Source organism: Lepidochelys kempii, chromosome 11, assembly GCF_965140285.1.
Source record: "Lepidochelys kempii isolate rLepKem1 chromosome 11, rLepKem1.hap1, whole genome shotgun sequence".
Taxonomy (NCBI): domain Eukaryota; kingdom Metazoa; phylum Chordata; order Testudines; family Cheloniidae; genus Lepidochelys; species Lepidochelys kempii.
This window is the reverse complement of record NC_136390.1, coordinates 41,353,466-41,366,790: the sequence shown is the minus strand read 5'-3', so window position 1 is coordinate 41,366,790 and position 13,325 is coordinate 41,353,466. Positions and strand designations below refer to the sequence as shown.

At 38.6% G+C, this 13,325-nt stretch overlaps 1 protein-coding gene across 4 annotated transcripts in view; it reads right to left on the bottom strand.

Moving 5' to 3' along the window:
- Positions 1–209: 209 nt before the first annotated feature.
- The window catches only part of RAPGEF4 (Rap guanine nucleotide exchange factor 4), a 227,678-nt gene continuing 214,562 nt past the window's right edge, over positions 210–13,325 (bottom strand). For 2 of the 4 annotated variants that reach the window (XM_073305859.2, XM_073305860.2), the window contains 4 exons: positions 13,208–13,295; positions 12,781–12,845; positions 3,352–3,406; positions 211–1,359 (listed from right to left, as the gene is read on the bottom strand). In XM_073305859.2, the coding sequence (XP_073161960.1) occupies positions 1,232–1,359; positions 3,352–3,406; positions 12,781–12,845; positions 13,208–13,295 (336 nt within the window). In that variant the 3' untranslated portion in view covers positions 211–1,231. Of the gene's footprint in view, positions 1,360–3,351; positions 3,407–12,780; positions 12,846–13,207; positions 13,296–13,325 lie in introns of all 4 variants that reach the window. The other 2 variants (XM_073305864.1, XM_073305867.2) reach the window with 2 other exon arrangements.

The following is a 13,325-nucleotide window of genomic DNA, read 5'->3' as shown; positions in this document are numbered from 1 at the left end:
TTTTTATGCAGGAATGAAGATTGGAGTACACACAACAGATGTTAAGGACAGTGAACAAATCTTTTTAAGCATTTACATTTAATTAAGATACTGCATGTTATTTACAGAAAACACATTACACAATTCTTACACATAAAGTGCAGACTAAGTGTAAAGACAGAAAAACTGTACTTCAATTACATGCTAAATAAAATAAATAAAAAGCAATTATTTTGGCACAATACTATTACATAAACAAATAAATACTCTAGAACATGATGAATTAACTTTTCTATTTACAATCTACTTGAAAGTGCAAAACAATTGCTAAAAATTGAAATATTTGTAAATGTTTAAGCCCAGAAAGTATGTTTTAATCATCCACAACTAATTGTAGCTGATATTTAAAGTTATAATGTCCAGGAAAATATTGTCTTTGTGCATTTTGTGCTCTTTTTGAACCAGTCTCTTGCTACCTTTATGCTACTGATTTTATGAAGCTCATTGCTTCAAATTGAAATTTTCTAAAATCCTGGTTGATAGTTTAAGAAAACCTCAAAAGAAGTAAAATTACAAATATTAATCTATTTATCATTGAAAATATGGCAGTTCAGTCCTACCAGGGTAACTTAAATGGCCAGAGTACTTTACAGTTGTATGCAAATGTGGTTAAGATGTGAAATTGTTATTAATACATGTAGTGTTTAATAAGTAAACTTTTTTTCAATAGCTCCCTGAATACCAAACCCTGGAAATATACCATTGGACCTAGCTTGGGCCCAAATTATGTCACTGGTTTCTTACATACATCTCCCACTGAAGTTAACATGAACTGAACATGCAAAACTAATGGCAGATTTTGGCCCCAAACTGGATAATAAATCTTAAAATATTGTATTTTTAATTAGAGAAAAGAAACACTGCTACATTCCTTAGAACTATTAGGAGTTTTTGGTGCATGTTTCACCAGCTATTCTGGCTATTTTATCTCGTTTTTATTTTCACTATTTACAGGAATTTTGCCTCACCTTAAAATGAATTAAGAGTACACAACATGTGCACCCTCCCAGTTACAGTGTATAAACTCTTCATTAGTCAAACTTCTCTAAGGGCTGGTACATTGTGCGTTGCCTAGGATTTTAGAATATGTTTTTGCTTATTTTTGTAGTGGCAGTGCAGTAGCAGAATAAGTGGAATTCTTAATAGGTGACCTTGACTGGAAAAAAATAATTTCTTGTAGTCACTTAAATGTTTATGCTCGACGTGGTTCTAGTCGGTGAGACATCTGTGATAAAGTTCTCTGGTTGTCAATCACATTTAATTGTCGTACATAGGTCCGTACATCCTGATGGTTCTTATTAGTTAGAGCTGCGTCTGGATCTGAAGAAACAGAAATGATGTAGGATTGGTACACTTGGTCAAACCCTGAGTAGAATATATAACTCTTCTTTTCAGAAATCTACCATAAGTAAACACCAGATACTGCTGCAATAACAATAAAATGGTTAGAAATCTATCTTCCACTATTCTCTTCCATTTGAATTCACTCTCCCCAGTGTATTTTTATTATCTTGTATTATTTTCCCCATAGAATAACTCTGCTTCCTGGTATCCTTGGCTACATTCTCCGAAATTGATGGCCCTTGGTGAAGTTTTATACCTAGCTTAATAGTCAATAGTAATAATTACACAGCTAGTTGGCATAGTTTAACAATTTAGTAATATCTACTGTTGACCTAGGAGAGCTCACCCTGGCCCAAAACTGTAAAATTGCTTTAAAAGCTAAAAAGTAATCCTTTTGCATCACCACAACTGTAAAATGAGCATCTAATGCCAGGAAAATTATGAACCAATGTAATGGTCCTTTATGAACCAATGTAATCCTTAATTCATTATTATTTAACATTTGCAATGCGGTGGTGCTTAGTGGCCAAGCAGCTTCAGACCCATTATGTTAGGTGTTGTACAAACATATAATAAGTGACAGTCACTGGTGTACAATCTAAAAGCTTCCTGGGCCAGATCTGTCAAGATATTTTAGCTCCTGTATATGGAGATAGGTACCTAGTAGGATTTTCAAAAGTGACTACCACCTAACTGATTGGTTTCAGAAGGAGGTAGGTTCTCAGATGCTTTTGAAAATCCCACTAACTGCTTATCTGCATCTTTAGGTGCCTAAATATCTTGAACAATCTGACAGCATGCGCTAGAAACGGAGTACATACCCAGGCTCCAAGTACTTGGGTGGCTAGCTTTTGCTGAAGCCTGTGCCACCACATCTACGTTATTATTGTTACTCACAGTAGTTAGATTAAAGTTAGCATGGGTACCCGTACCCAGACTACCATCACACCTTCACTTGCAGTGTAGCAAACCCTTAGGCGGAGCCTAAGCTACAACCTGATCTGCTAACACAATTGTAAAGGCATTAAACTGTGTCTACATGAGGTATAAGGGCTGTTTTAAATCAAGTTAGTTAACTTAATTTTTAAAAGCAATTTAGCTAGACATGCCCTAAATGACTACACAAGGCAGTAGCCAGAGGAGAATCAGGTCTTTTGTGTTTAATTTAATCACTTTTTTACTTTATTTATACAATATAATGTAATTGCACTGTATGCATTCCCGCAATATTTATTAAAGTATTGCTATATATTGTTCCATAGGCTGGTGACTTCAGAGCTGAGCAACTGCTGCTTCACAGCAATACGCACTAGGTGCTTTACAAATGTTCACTCTTCTTTTACAAAAGATGATGATGCGGAATCTACACCGTGTACAAACTAAAGGGTTTACTTTATTCTTAATATATGTGCATTTGTCTATGGACTTTAACTGAAGATATGTGTGTGTTTAGATTTAGAAGATAATGAGAGTATATTTTAATTTCTAAATCATTTATGTCTGAAGGTCTCAGAGTACTTAATCAATCAACATTAAAAAAGAGATATGTCCCAGAGATATGTCCCAAAATTAAAAAAGAGATATGTCCAACTGAGATGCTGGCTGGAACAAAGAAAAAGTTTAGTCAACATGAGATTCTGGAGCTAGGATGGAAAAGATCCCATCCCATTATAAGTGTTTCTTTTTACACCATTTATTCTGCTTTCTGTGAAGAAGGATGGGAGGCTGCTCTGTTAAAAAGAAAATCAGAGACTGAGTGATGCTCTTTAGCAGAGTGAGGCTGAAATTATCCAGTGTGGTTGATCAGACTTCTGCCATTGTGCATGACCACAAAGTATGGTGAAAATATTGAAACAATAGCCTCAAAATGCATTATCCAGTATGTCTCTATCATCCACAACAAACTCATTTTTAACATTCCAATTAGCAGTGATAATTCTGACAATTCACATATTGCAATTCACTTACTGAAAGATTGGCTTCGGCAAAATTTCACTGTCCTTGCAGTGTTGGCGATCATACGCTGAAAAGAAAATGTATTTTAAGTGTCCTTCGTGGTGGAGGGTGCAAACAGAAAACAAACATCGTATTTCATCATTTGAAGTAAACACAGATCTGAAGATACTGACAAAATCAATTAAAACATTCAAATGATGTTAAAGTTTCAGAATTTTAACTTTGCCCTGACATTTTGGGTCTGATTCTCATTTACACAGGCTTCAAAGTGGGCATACATGTGATTTCCATTTCCTAAGTGGTGTAAAGGGGCCTTAGTATAAGAGAAAATCAGTTCCTTTAATGTTTAACCTTGCTCACATCTTCAGATGAAACAAAGGGGTTATCCCAAACCCCTCTGCACGTGAATACTCAAATTTAATTTTAAGGTCACTAGTTCCTAACAGCAAGGACATTCTAGAACACATTCCATTAAATTGCTTAGCACTTTAAGATATTCCAAATTTTATTAAGGGTTTGAGTTAAAATGCAGCTCTGCTTTGAAAAGTGACTGTAAAAATGGCATTCTGGGGATCCATGTTTATTGATTTCCTGATGAAATGTGCTCAGTTTATAATTAAAAAGCTGATGGGTGGAAATCTGGCCCTACTGAAGTCAATAGGCATTTTGCCATTGACTTCAGTGGCGCCAGAATCTCACCCATGATTTTTCTAACTACCAGCCCTGCAAATTCAACCCGGATTCTTTTTTTTTCCCCTACAGCTAGAGTTGAAACTTATTTTGTTGATAATTCACAGGAAGGAACAGAATCCAACTCAGTCCTTCCTAGATGTGCTTGCGCTACAGTGGAAACAAGAGTAAAGTGTAGTAAAAAATTATTGTAGTTACTGAAGTAAGCCACAAAGACTCAATAAACATGGGGAGTAGATCTGATAAGGAAGAAATGCCATTTTACACTAATGTTTCAGAGTAGAATTGCTGCTGATAAAATAAAAGGAAGGAAGTTGAAATCTAATTCTGCAACCCCAAACTTAACTCACTGGCTCAATTGTCACCTGATAGATAATGTTCTCCTGGCTGAGCAAAGTATCAATTAAATTACAACATCAGGAGTAAATCTGAGTTTCCATAGTTGGGGAGTTTGATTTAGGCATGAAGGCTTGTAGTTTAATTTACTTATGTAAATTAAGAAAAAGAAGTGGGAAAAAAGTTTCAAAAGGCAAAATTTCTATTGCTACAAGGAATCTGAAGTTTGTTCTCATGTGTTCCAACACATTTAACATGTTAAAACATGTTCTAATAGTTATATGTTAACATATTTTCACAGCATATTCTCAACAGGCTGTTTTACACACACTGGAAATTAAGATGATCAAGAAAATTATAAATCCATACAGTGGAATAGCCTATTTCCAACTAGTGAGTAGTGAGAGAATTTGTCTGGTTAAATTTAGATGCCTCACAAAAAAAAAAAAACCCACAGATTAGGCTTTTATGTGAAAATGAAATAGCTCTTAATACAACAGCTCAGAGGCAAATGGTAAGCACTACTCCAGAACAGGCTTGTAACTGACATTTTTCATACACATGAATGGAGTAATCTCAGACATTTTAATGCATCATGTGAAGTATACCAAGACTGGCATGATTGTTGATCAGCATCAGAAATCTAATACCTACACAATAGGTAACTAGCCTGTGATAGTGCCCAAGAGGTGCCTGAGTGCACATCACAACTTTGCCAACATTTTGGAGCATATGGACCAAGGATTTTTTTTATACTCTCTAGATAAACAGATGCACAATTAAACAGATAAAGAGCCCTCAAGTAAAAGTAATTTTAACGCTACATTACCTTAGTTCTTTTTACACTTCTCTAAACCATTATTATTACTTGTCTAGTACTACAGGTGTGCATGGTGTTCTCTTTTAGGAGTTTACAATATAAGGCTCCAATCCTGCAAATTCTCTTGCATGTGCTTAACATTAAGCACGTGAGTAGTCCAACTGACTTCACTAGGACTACTCAGATACTTAACGACAAAGACATATCTAAGCGTTGTGCTGGATCAACCCAGAGTGCACCATCCCAAGTAGGATCAAGCCTGGAAGTCTAACCTAATCAAACTGGAAAACACTTGAGTATGCTCTGAAATGTTACAGACTTCTGTGGAAGTCATGTAGTTTTGGCCAACACACAAGTGATGTTGCTATTTTGATCATACTATTTCAGGAAATACTCCCTTAAAATAAGTACTTCCAGGAGTGGTATCATAAACGTTGAACAAGGCTGGCTGACTAATGCGTTGATGCAGCTTCCAGAATTGCTTCTTTTAGGGGAGGCACTTCTGAAAGTTCTGTCTTTCAAGATGATGGTTAAAGTTGCTTGACCTGTATATTGCTGGGTGTTTGTTGGAAACATTCAGTCTTATCTTTCTATACTTATAAATCTTCAGCGTCTCAGGCCTCAGTTCACAAAAAATTTGAACTGAGCCATGAAGTTTGGATCTAGTCAAGAGCAATATTCAAAATTCTCCAAAGTTTGATTAGTTTTGGATCCAACTTTATGGTTGAGAATCTTTCCTTGTGGTAAGAGACAAGCATCACTAAAACTTTTTCACCCCATGTATTTTCTTTATTTTGCGGATGTTCTGTATATTGGAGTAACATTTGGGATCAGGATGAGTCTATTGTATGCAATTCAGAAAGATGAAAGAAATCAGGAGTATGAGTTTCCAAAAGTTCTAACTCTAAGTTTCTGCCTTTATGGACTATCCAAAATTAGGAAACTGGAAGTTGTGCATTAGCCTCTTGTTGGGATAGGAGTATCTTCTCTCACTGAACTGTCTGAAGAATTCCATTTTAAGGAGCGGTGTTGCATGACTCTAAAGATAGTCTCATCCAATCCTTTTCATTCAGAAGGATGCAGGCAATGATACAACAGCAAGGATTTTGGAAGTGGGAGTTAACACAGCAGAATATGTTGCTTCAACCCAATGAGATGACCCCAGAAGCACACCATACATTCTACATAAAGCCCCATTCCATGGCTCTTTGTTTGTCCCGTACACTCTACAAGTACTGACACAAAAGGTGTGAGTTGGACTTATCACTGGCTCATAAAGAGAAAACAGATTTCTTTTACCATTGCCTTGCAAATGTGGTGGATTCTCTTCTTTTGATCCATTAATAGCAGAGTTTTACTACATGTAGATGAAGGGTTGTATTACTGAGCAAACATTATCATAGAAGTTCAACTGTTAGCACCTTAAACTTTTCTTCATTTTGGGATTGCCTCAGGTTAATATCTCCAAAAATTAGCCTCTGTTTACTCACTATGCTAAGAAAGGCCATTATTGAAAAGCCATATATCCTAAACATGCAGCCATCTGAAATAGAACCAGCCACGTAACACAATAGCAACTGCCACTATCAGCATGCTATATATATATATATATATATATATATATATATATATAAACTATATATAACAATACTGTTTCAAGTTTTATGCTGCCTAGAAGAGTGGGCAGCAGGCCAGCACATTATCTGCTAATCCATTCCTAGCTTAAGCTTCTAAATGTTATAAATATTCATATATGCCATAGAAAACTACCAGGGGCTTTAGTCACACGCTTTCTGCATAATCTGTATGTTCCAAAAATGAAAAGAATGTTTGCCTTTTTTTTGCATAAGGATCAGAATGTGAAATCCCTTTTGTTCATAACCATAAAACCTGAAAACCAATATGCACAAATTCTTTAATCCTCATTTCACACCTCAAGGCTGAAGAGCCTCAATAAAAGAAGAACCAGTGACCAGCTTTGTGGCCTGATGGTATTGTCTTGTGGTGCCACAGGAAGGTAGGCCTTACGTTTCAGAGCCACCTTGCAACTTCTATTCCCTCTGCAGGTGCCACTTTTGTGACATACTGGGAAGCAGAATGTGCAGAGGCTGCCAGGTAAATTGATCTCTGATCACACTGCCAGATGATTTAAGGAATAGTGTTGACATAAGCTCCAAAGGAAGTGCATCCCCTGCCTGCCCTTATGAAGACATGATGCTGCAATGACAGTCACATGAACTCGGGTTAAACAGGGAATGCGAGGAAAGGATGGTAAATAATGGCTTTCAAATGAACCATGAGGGAAAAGATAAAGACCATGTTTGAATTCATTTGAGGACACAAATGTGGTATGGAATATAGCATCTCCACATGGAGAGCCAGCCCCTGGAGCCTCCCACAGAACAACAGATCTAGAAAAGGGCCTGCCTGGCATATCCCATCTATTTACAAAAACCTGTGAAACTGGTAAAAAATGGACAGGTACAAAAGCAGTACAACTTGTATGTAATATATTGTTATGCACTGGTTTGGTAGGTTGCACGTTGCCCTCTAGTGGCTAGCCCACAGGGAGTAAACAGGAACTACTACTACTAACAGCTACGGGACTTCTCCTTTGCCTCAAATGGTAGAGGCTTGTTTTTGGAGCTGAGAGATAAACGTGTCTGAGGTGCCTAATTGTTGCATTTGTGGTCTACTACAGTCCTCTTCACTACTGCTTTACCTTCCTGCAGCTCCTAAATTGTATGTGCTCAACCTTGCAACAGCAGCATTTTTACAACTTCACAAGCTTAACAATTCCTAGTTCCCCCAGATAATTATGGCTTCATTTTCACTGCCAAAAAAGATGCTTTTTTCCAGTACGAAAGCTAATGCATGGTGTGTAAAAATCCTAGTGGAGATAAGTCACAGACAGCTTTTACTGCAATGTAGTTAGGTGAGATCAAATCTGGGTAGAGGGTACAATATTGACGTTGTCTAGCTACACTGCACTTTTCTCCACTACGATTTTCAGCAAGATAGCAAACACATGGTAGTTATTGTAAAAACGGACCTTTTTGGCAGTGAAGACAAAGTCTATAGGGCCCTAGTAATGGTACTTTTCCCTCACTCACAACCATTTCAGATTTGGGGACAACTTATACCTTCAAGTCAGTGGCACTGCTATGGGTACCTGCATGGACCGACAGTATGCCAATATTTTTATGGCAGACTTAGAACAACGCTTCCTCAGCTCTTATCCCCTCTCCTCTACTTGTGCTACATTGATGACATCTTCATCATCTGGACCCATGGGAAGGAGGCCCTTGAAGAATTCCACCTGGATTTCAACAATTTCCACCCCACGATCAACCTCAGCCTGGACCAGTCCACACAAGAGTTCTACTTCCTGGACACTACAGTGCAAATAAGTGATGGTCACATAAACCCCATCCTGTACGGGAAACCTACTGACCGCTATACTTACCTACATGCCTCCAGCTTCCATCCAAGACACACCACACGATTCATTGTCTACAGCCAAGCCCTAAGATACAACCGAATTTGCTCCAATCCTTCAGACAGAGACAAACACCTACAAGATCTTTATCAAGCATTCTTAAAACTACAATACCTAGCTGGGGAAGTGAGGAAACAGATTGACAGAGCGAGGTGGGTACCCAGAAGTCACCTACTACAAGACAGGCCCAACAAGGAAAACAACAGAACACCACTGGCCATCACATACAGCCCCCAGCTAAAACCTCTCCAGCACATCATCAACGATCTACAACCTATCCTGGAAAACAATCCCTCACTCTCACAGACCCTGGGAGGCAGGCCAGTCCATGCTAGCAGACAGCCCCACAACCTGAAGCAAATACTCACCAGCAACTACACACCACACCACAGAAACATTAACCCAGGAACCAATCCCTGTAACAAACCCTTTTGCCTACTCTGTCCCCTATATACTCTAGCGACACCATCAGAGGACCCAATCATATGAACCATCAGGGGCTCATTCACCTACACATCTACTAATGTGATACATGCCATAATGTGCCAGCAATGCCCCTCTGCCATGTACATTGGCCAAACCGGACAGTCTCTTCGTAAAAGAATAAATGGACACAAATCGGACATCAGGAATGGTAACATACAAAAGCCAGTAGGAGAACACTTCAACCTTCCCGGACATTCTATAACAGACTTAAAAGTAGCCATACTTCAACAAAAAAACTTCAAAAACAGACTTCAAAGAGAAACTGCAGAGCTACAATTACTTAGCAAATTTAACATCGTTACTTTGAGTTTGAATAGAAACTGGGAGTGGCTGGCTCACTACAAAAGCAATTTTCCCTTTCTTGGTATTGACACCTCCTCATCAATTATTGGGAGTGGACTACACCCACCCTGATTGAATTGGCCCTGCAAACACTGGTTCTCCACTTGTGAGGTAACACCCTTCTCTTCATGTATCAGTATATTTATGCCTGCACCTGTAATTTTCACTTCATACATCTGAAGAAGTCAGTTTTTACTTGCGAAAGCTTAAGCCCAAATAAATCTGTTAGTCTTTAAGGTGCCACCAGACTCCTCATTGTTTTTGTGGATAAAGACTAACCCCTCTGATACTGGTATGCTAATAATTCAAACATCTATTTACTGACAAAAATATTGATCATGCCCCCATGAACCTGGGGGCCAACTCCTGCTATCTGCTGCCCCCTCCCAGCTTCCCATAACAGGATTACAAGGGCGCACAGAAAGCAGGCTATGATTTACTACTTAAGACTTGTGAGAAAATAATATATGAAAGAGTTCTCACAAGTCTGAAAAAGTATCAGTCTTTTAAAAAATACAGTTGAAACAAACAGAAATGAGAGTGATTCAGAAAGCTGTGTTGGTTGGAGGGATGTAATTTATTCTGCTAGGTGCTATTTCCAGTCTGGGTAGCCGATTGCAAGCAGACAGTTGTCAGTAACCTATCGGCTGTTGGGACTGAAACTCTTTGGTGAGAATTCAGACACAGCACTGTAGTTACGCCAGAAGCAGAGGAACACCCTTTTTTAGAATTAAACAAGGATTTCAGTAGGGATCATCAAGAGATTTTTATTTGTAAGAAGAATAAAACTTAAAATCTCATAATCAGGGTGGATCAAAAGAAACTGTTTTCCAAAGGATGAAGAAATTCAGGACAGATCAATAATTCCTAACCATCAGAAGCAACTAGAGTTAACTATATCTGCTAGCACCATCAATCAGTGGAACAAATAGCTAGAAATGACAAGTGGCTAGATATGGCTCCTAGAGAAAATCTGCCACTGCCTGTTTTCTGGTTTCTAGCTAAAACTACATGAAAGTAGCAGAATATTGACAATGGTGTTGGTCAGAATTTATACCAGTGTAAATGACAGCAGAATTTAGCCCGTAGTATGTGACTGCATGGCCGTGTCTTCACTAGGAAAAAAAGTATTTTTTAGCTTTTGTTTGCTAACACATGGTAACTAACATGTGACCAGGCAGTTGTAGTTGTAACATGAGTTAAAAGACTGAGATAAACAATAGTCTCCCCCCATTTATTTATCTTGACCTGATAACACAGGTGAAAACTACAAACTGCCTTGTCCACGCTAGCATTTTACAATGTGTTAGCTAGCACATGCTAAAAAAAAAAAAATCATCTTTTTTCTTACTGTGGATGGTCCCTGTTCATCAGGTGCCTTTTATAGCTGCGCACTAATCTGCTCTGTCTCCTATCTATTACAAATCTTTCTCCTTCCTTTCCCAATTTCTTTTATCTCTTAGCACATTAGCTCAAGCAGAACTAGCATGTGTCTGTCGACCCACGCTGAGAAGCACGCTCCCAGCTGTAGTGTAGACATACCCCAAGAGAGAGCACTTTTGGGTACAGTTTGGGCTGAAGAAGAGGCTTGGAACTGTAAGCCCACAAACTGTTTCCTGTTTGATTCTTACTGTGTTCAGGGGAACAGGACTGCATCAAAGAAATGTGTGACTCCATCATCTATTTCCATTCCTATCAGAAACAATCCACAAGACCCTAAATATTGGATAACTGCTTGGGTCAAAAGGGGTAACACTGTATTGCTGTATAAAACTACCTCTAAAATCTTCTAATCTACTACTAATAAAACCAAGTTGTGGAGATACACATTTGAAAAATTCCTTCTTATGGCTGGCAGACTCTATAAGTCTTGAGACAAACAATGGTCTGAAGTCAGTCGTCCGCTTGGAATTGACAACTGTATATTATAGCAATAGGCAGCCAACATACACACATACACACACAAAATCTGAATGCTCTCCTGATTCACTGTTACAATAATTACCACCACAAATATATATGGTCACAGCAGAAGGTGTTAATTTTATGCATGTTATGAATCATCAATATATAAGCATTCAGTATGAAATCTTGCATAGCAAGAACTAACTGGATGGCCTGGACCTAGAGATACCGTACAGTAACCACATCCAGATTATCACTAAAGGGATTAAGCACTTTCTTTTGTCAGACTGGAGACTGACCAGAAGCCAACTCCAGGCAAACCTGTCTGAGATTCCTGTGTATTGCACAGCTACTTCAGAAAGGAGAGCTAGCACCTATGCCCACCTAATTAAACCATGAAGTCCTGGTCAAACAGTTCTTTCCCAGGAAGAAAGCTCTGGGCTGAGGCAGGAGAAGGGAACAGAGTGTGTTTATATGCAGTTAGGGTATGCTTTCACCGTAGAACTAACTCAGGCTGCTACCTGGGCATTACCCCCTAAGCCTTCTCCACCCCAAAAAGAACCTCTCACCTGAAGTTGACAGTGCTTTTAACCCAGGCTAGTTGGCTTGTCTGGGGCTGTAGGCTAAAATCTGAGTGATGCATTCAGTTGGCATGATAATCTGCCCACATTGCAGTGAGCACACAGGCTAATCACTCAAGTGCTGATAGTCCTTCAAGACCTTCCCACAATTCCCCCAAGTGCTTGAAGGGCAGACAAGTTCTCCCACAATTCACTGGGAAAGAATCAGAGTGGCTCAGCTTATTGCAGCACAAAGAACCATGGAATATGCTCCCACTAGTCCTAGTAGCACACATGGCAGAGTGCAGCAAAGAGGAGGACACAGTAACTTGGGTAGGGCCTTGCAATGTGGTGGTTTACACTGGGGCTAGGCTTGATCATCTGAGTTAACTGTGAAGTGAAGACATACCCTGAGTAACCAATACGGACAATGACAAAGCCCCCACTTTTCAGAAGCAGGAAAATGTCTCTTAGTTGAGATTTCTGCAAAAGGAAATTGCCTGCATGCAGTTGTTGCCACTTCTGTTCTAGGTAAACAGGACTTGTGTACATTTGTAAATACATAAATTACACTGGAACATAACCCTGATGTTGTGTCACCGATTCCCCCTCCAACAGGAAGGAGAGCTACCAAGCCTGGAAGCTTGCCCTCAAAGGGGCAACAATGCAACTCAGATTCAGAAGAAACTGAAGTTTGTGTGCCTATTTTGTACATAGAAGTGTCTTATATAAAACCATCAGTTCTCTTTTGCACCACTGTAAATCTCAACATACAACCACAGCTGAGAACATACTGTACGTACCATTTTTTCAAAGTTTACTAGATTGTCAATGAATGTCTTGTTCCCCTCGTGAGTAAACGTCATGTCTGCATAGAAATAAATGCAATAGTCTTATAGATAATTGAATTATGACATACAAAACAGCAGAGCACTGTATCTCTATCTCTTCAGTTACAACAATCAGACCATTTAATTGTTAAAAAACATGCTCCTTCTATTAGAGTGAAACTTTGTAAGATTTCTCACTAAGGCTAATGCAACTGGAGTCTGACGTTCAGATTTACTGAAAACTCCTTCTCCGATCTCCATGTCATGATTTTTTTTTAATAGAAAAGAGGATTGCACCTTCCACTGAGATTGAATTTTACTTTCTCTTACTGCCTTTCACTCTTCAAATATCTGACAACTAACTTTCACATGAATAAGGCTGGCAGACTTTCTAGATTACCTTTTATAAGTAAGGGCATGAAGGGAATTATAGGAGGGTCCAGTTTAGCTACAGTAAGCCTGTAGGCCCTATGGTTTCTTGATGGATCCTTAAAAAAAGAAGAGATCAGACAATTATT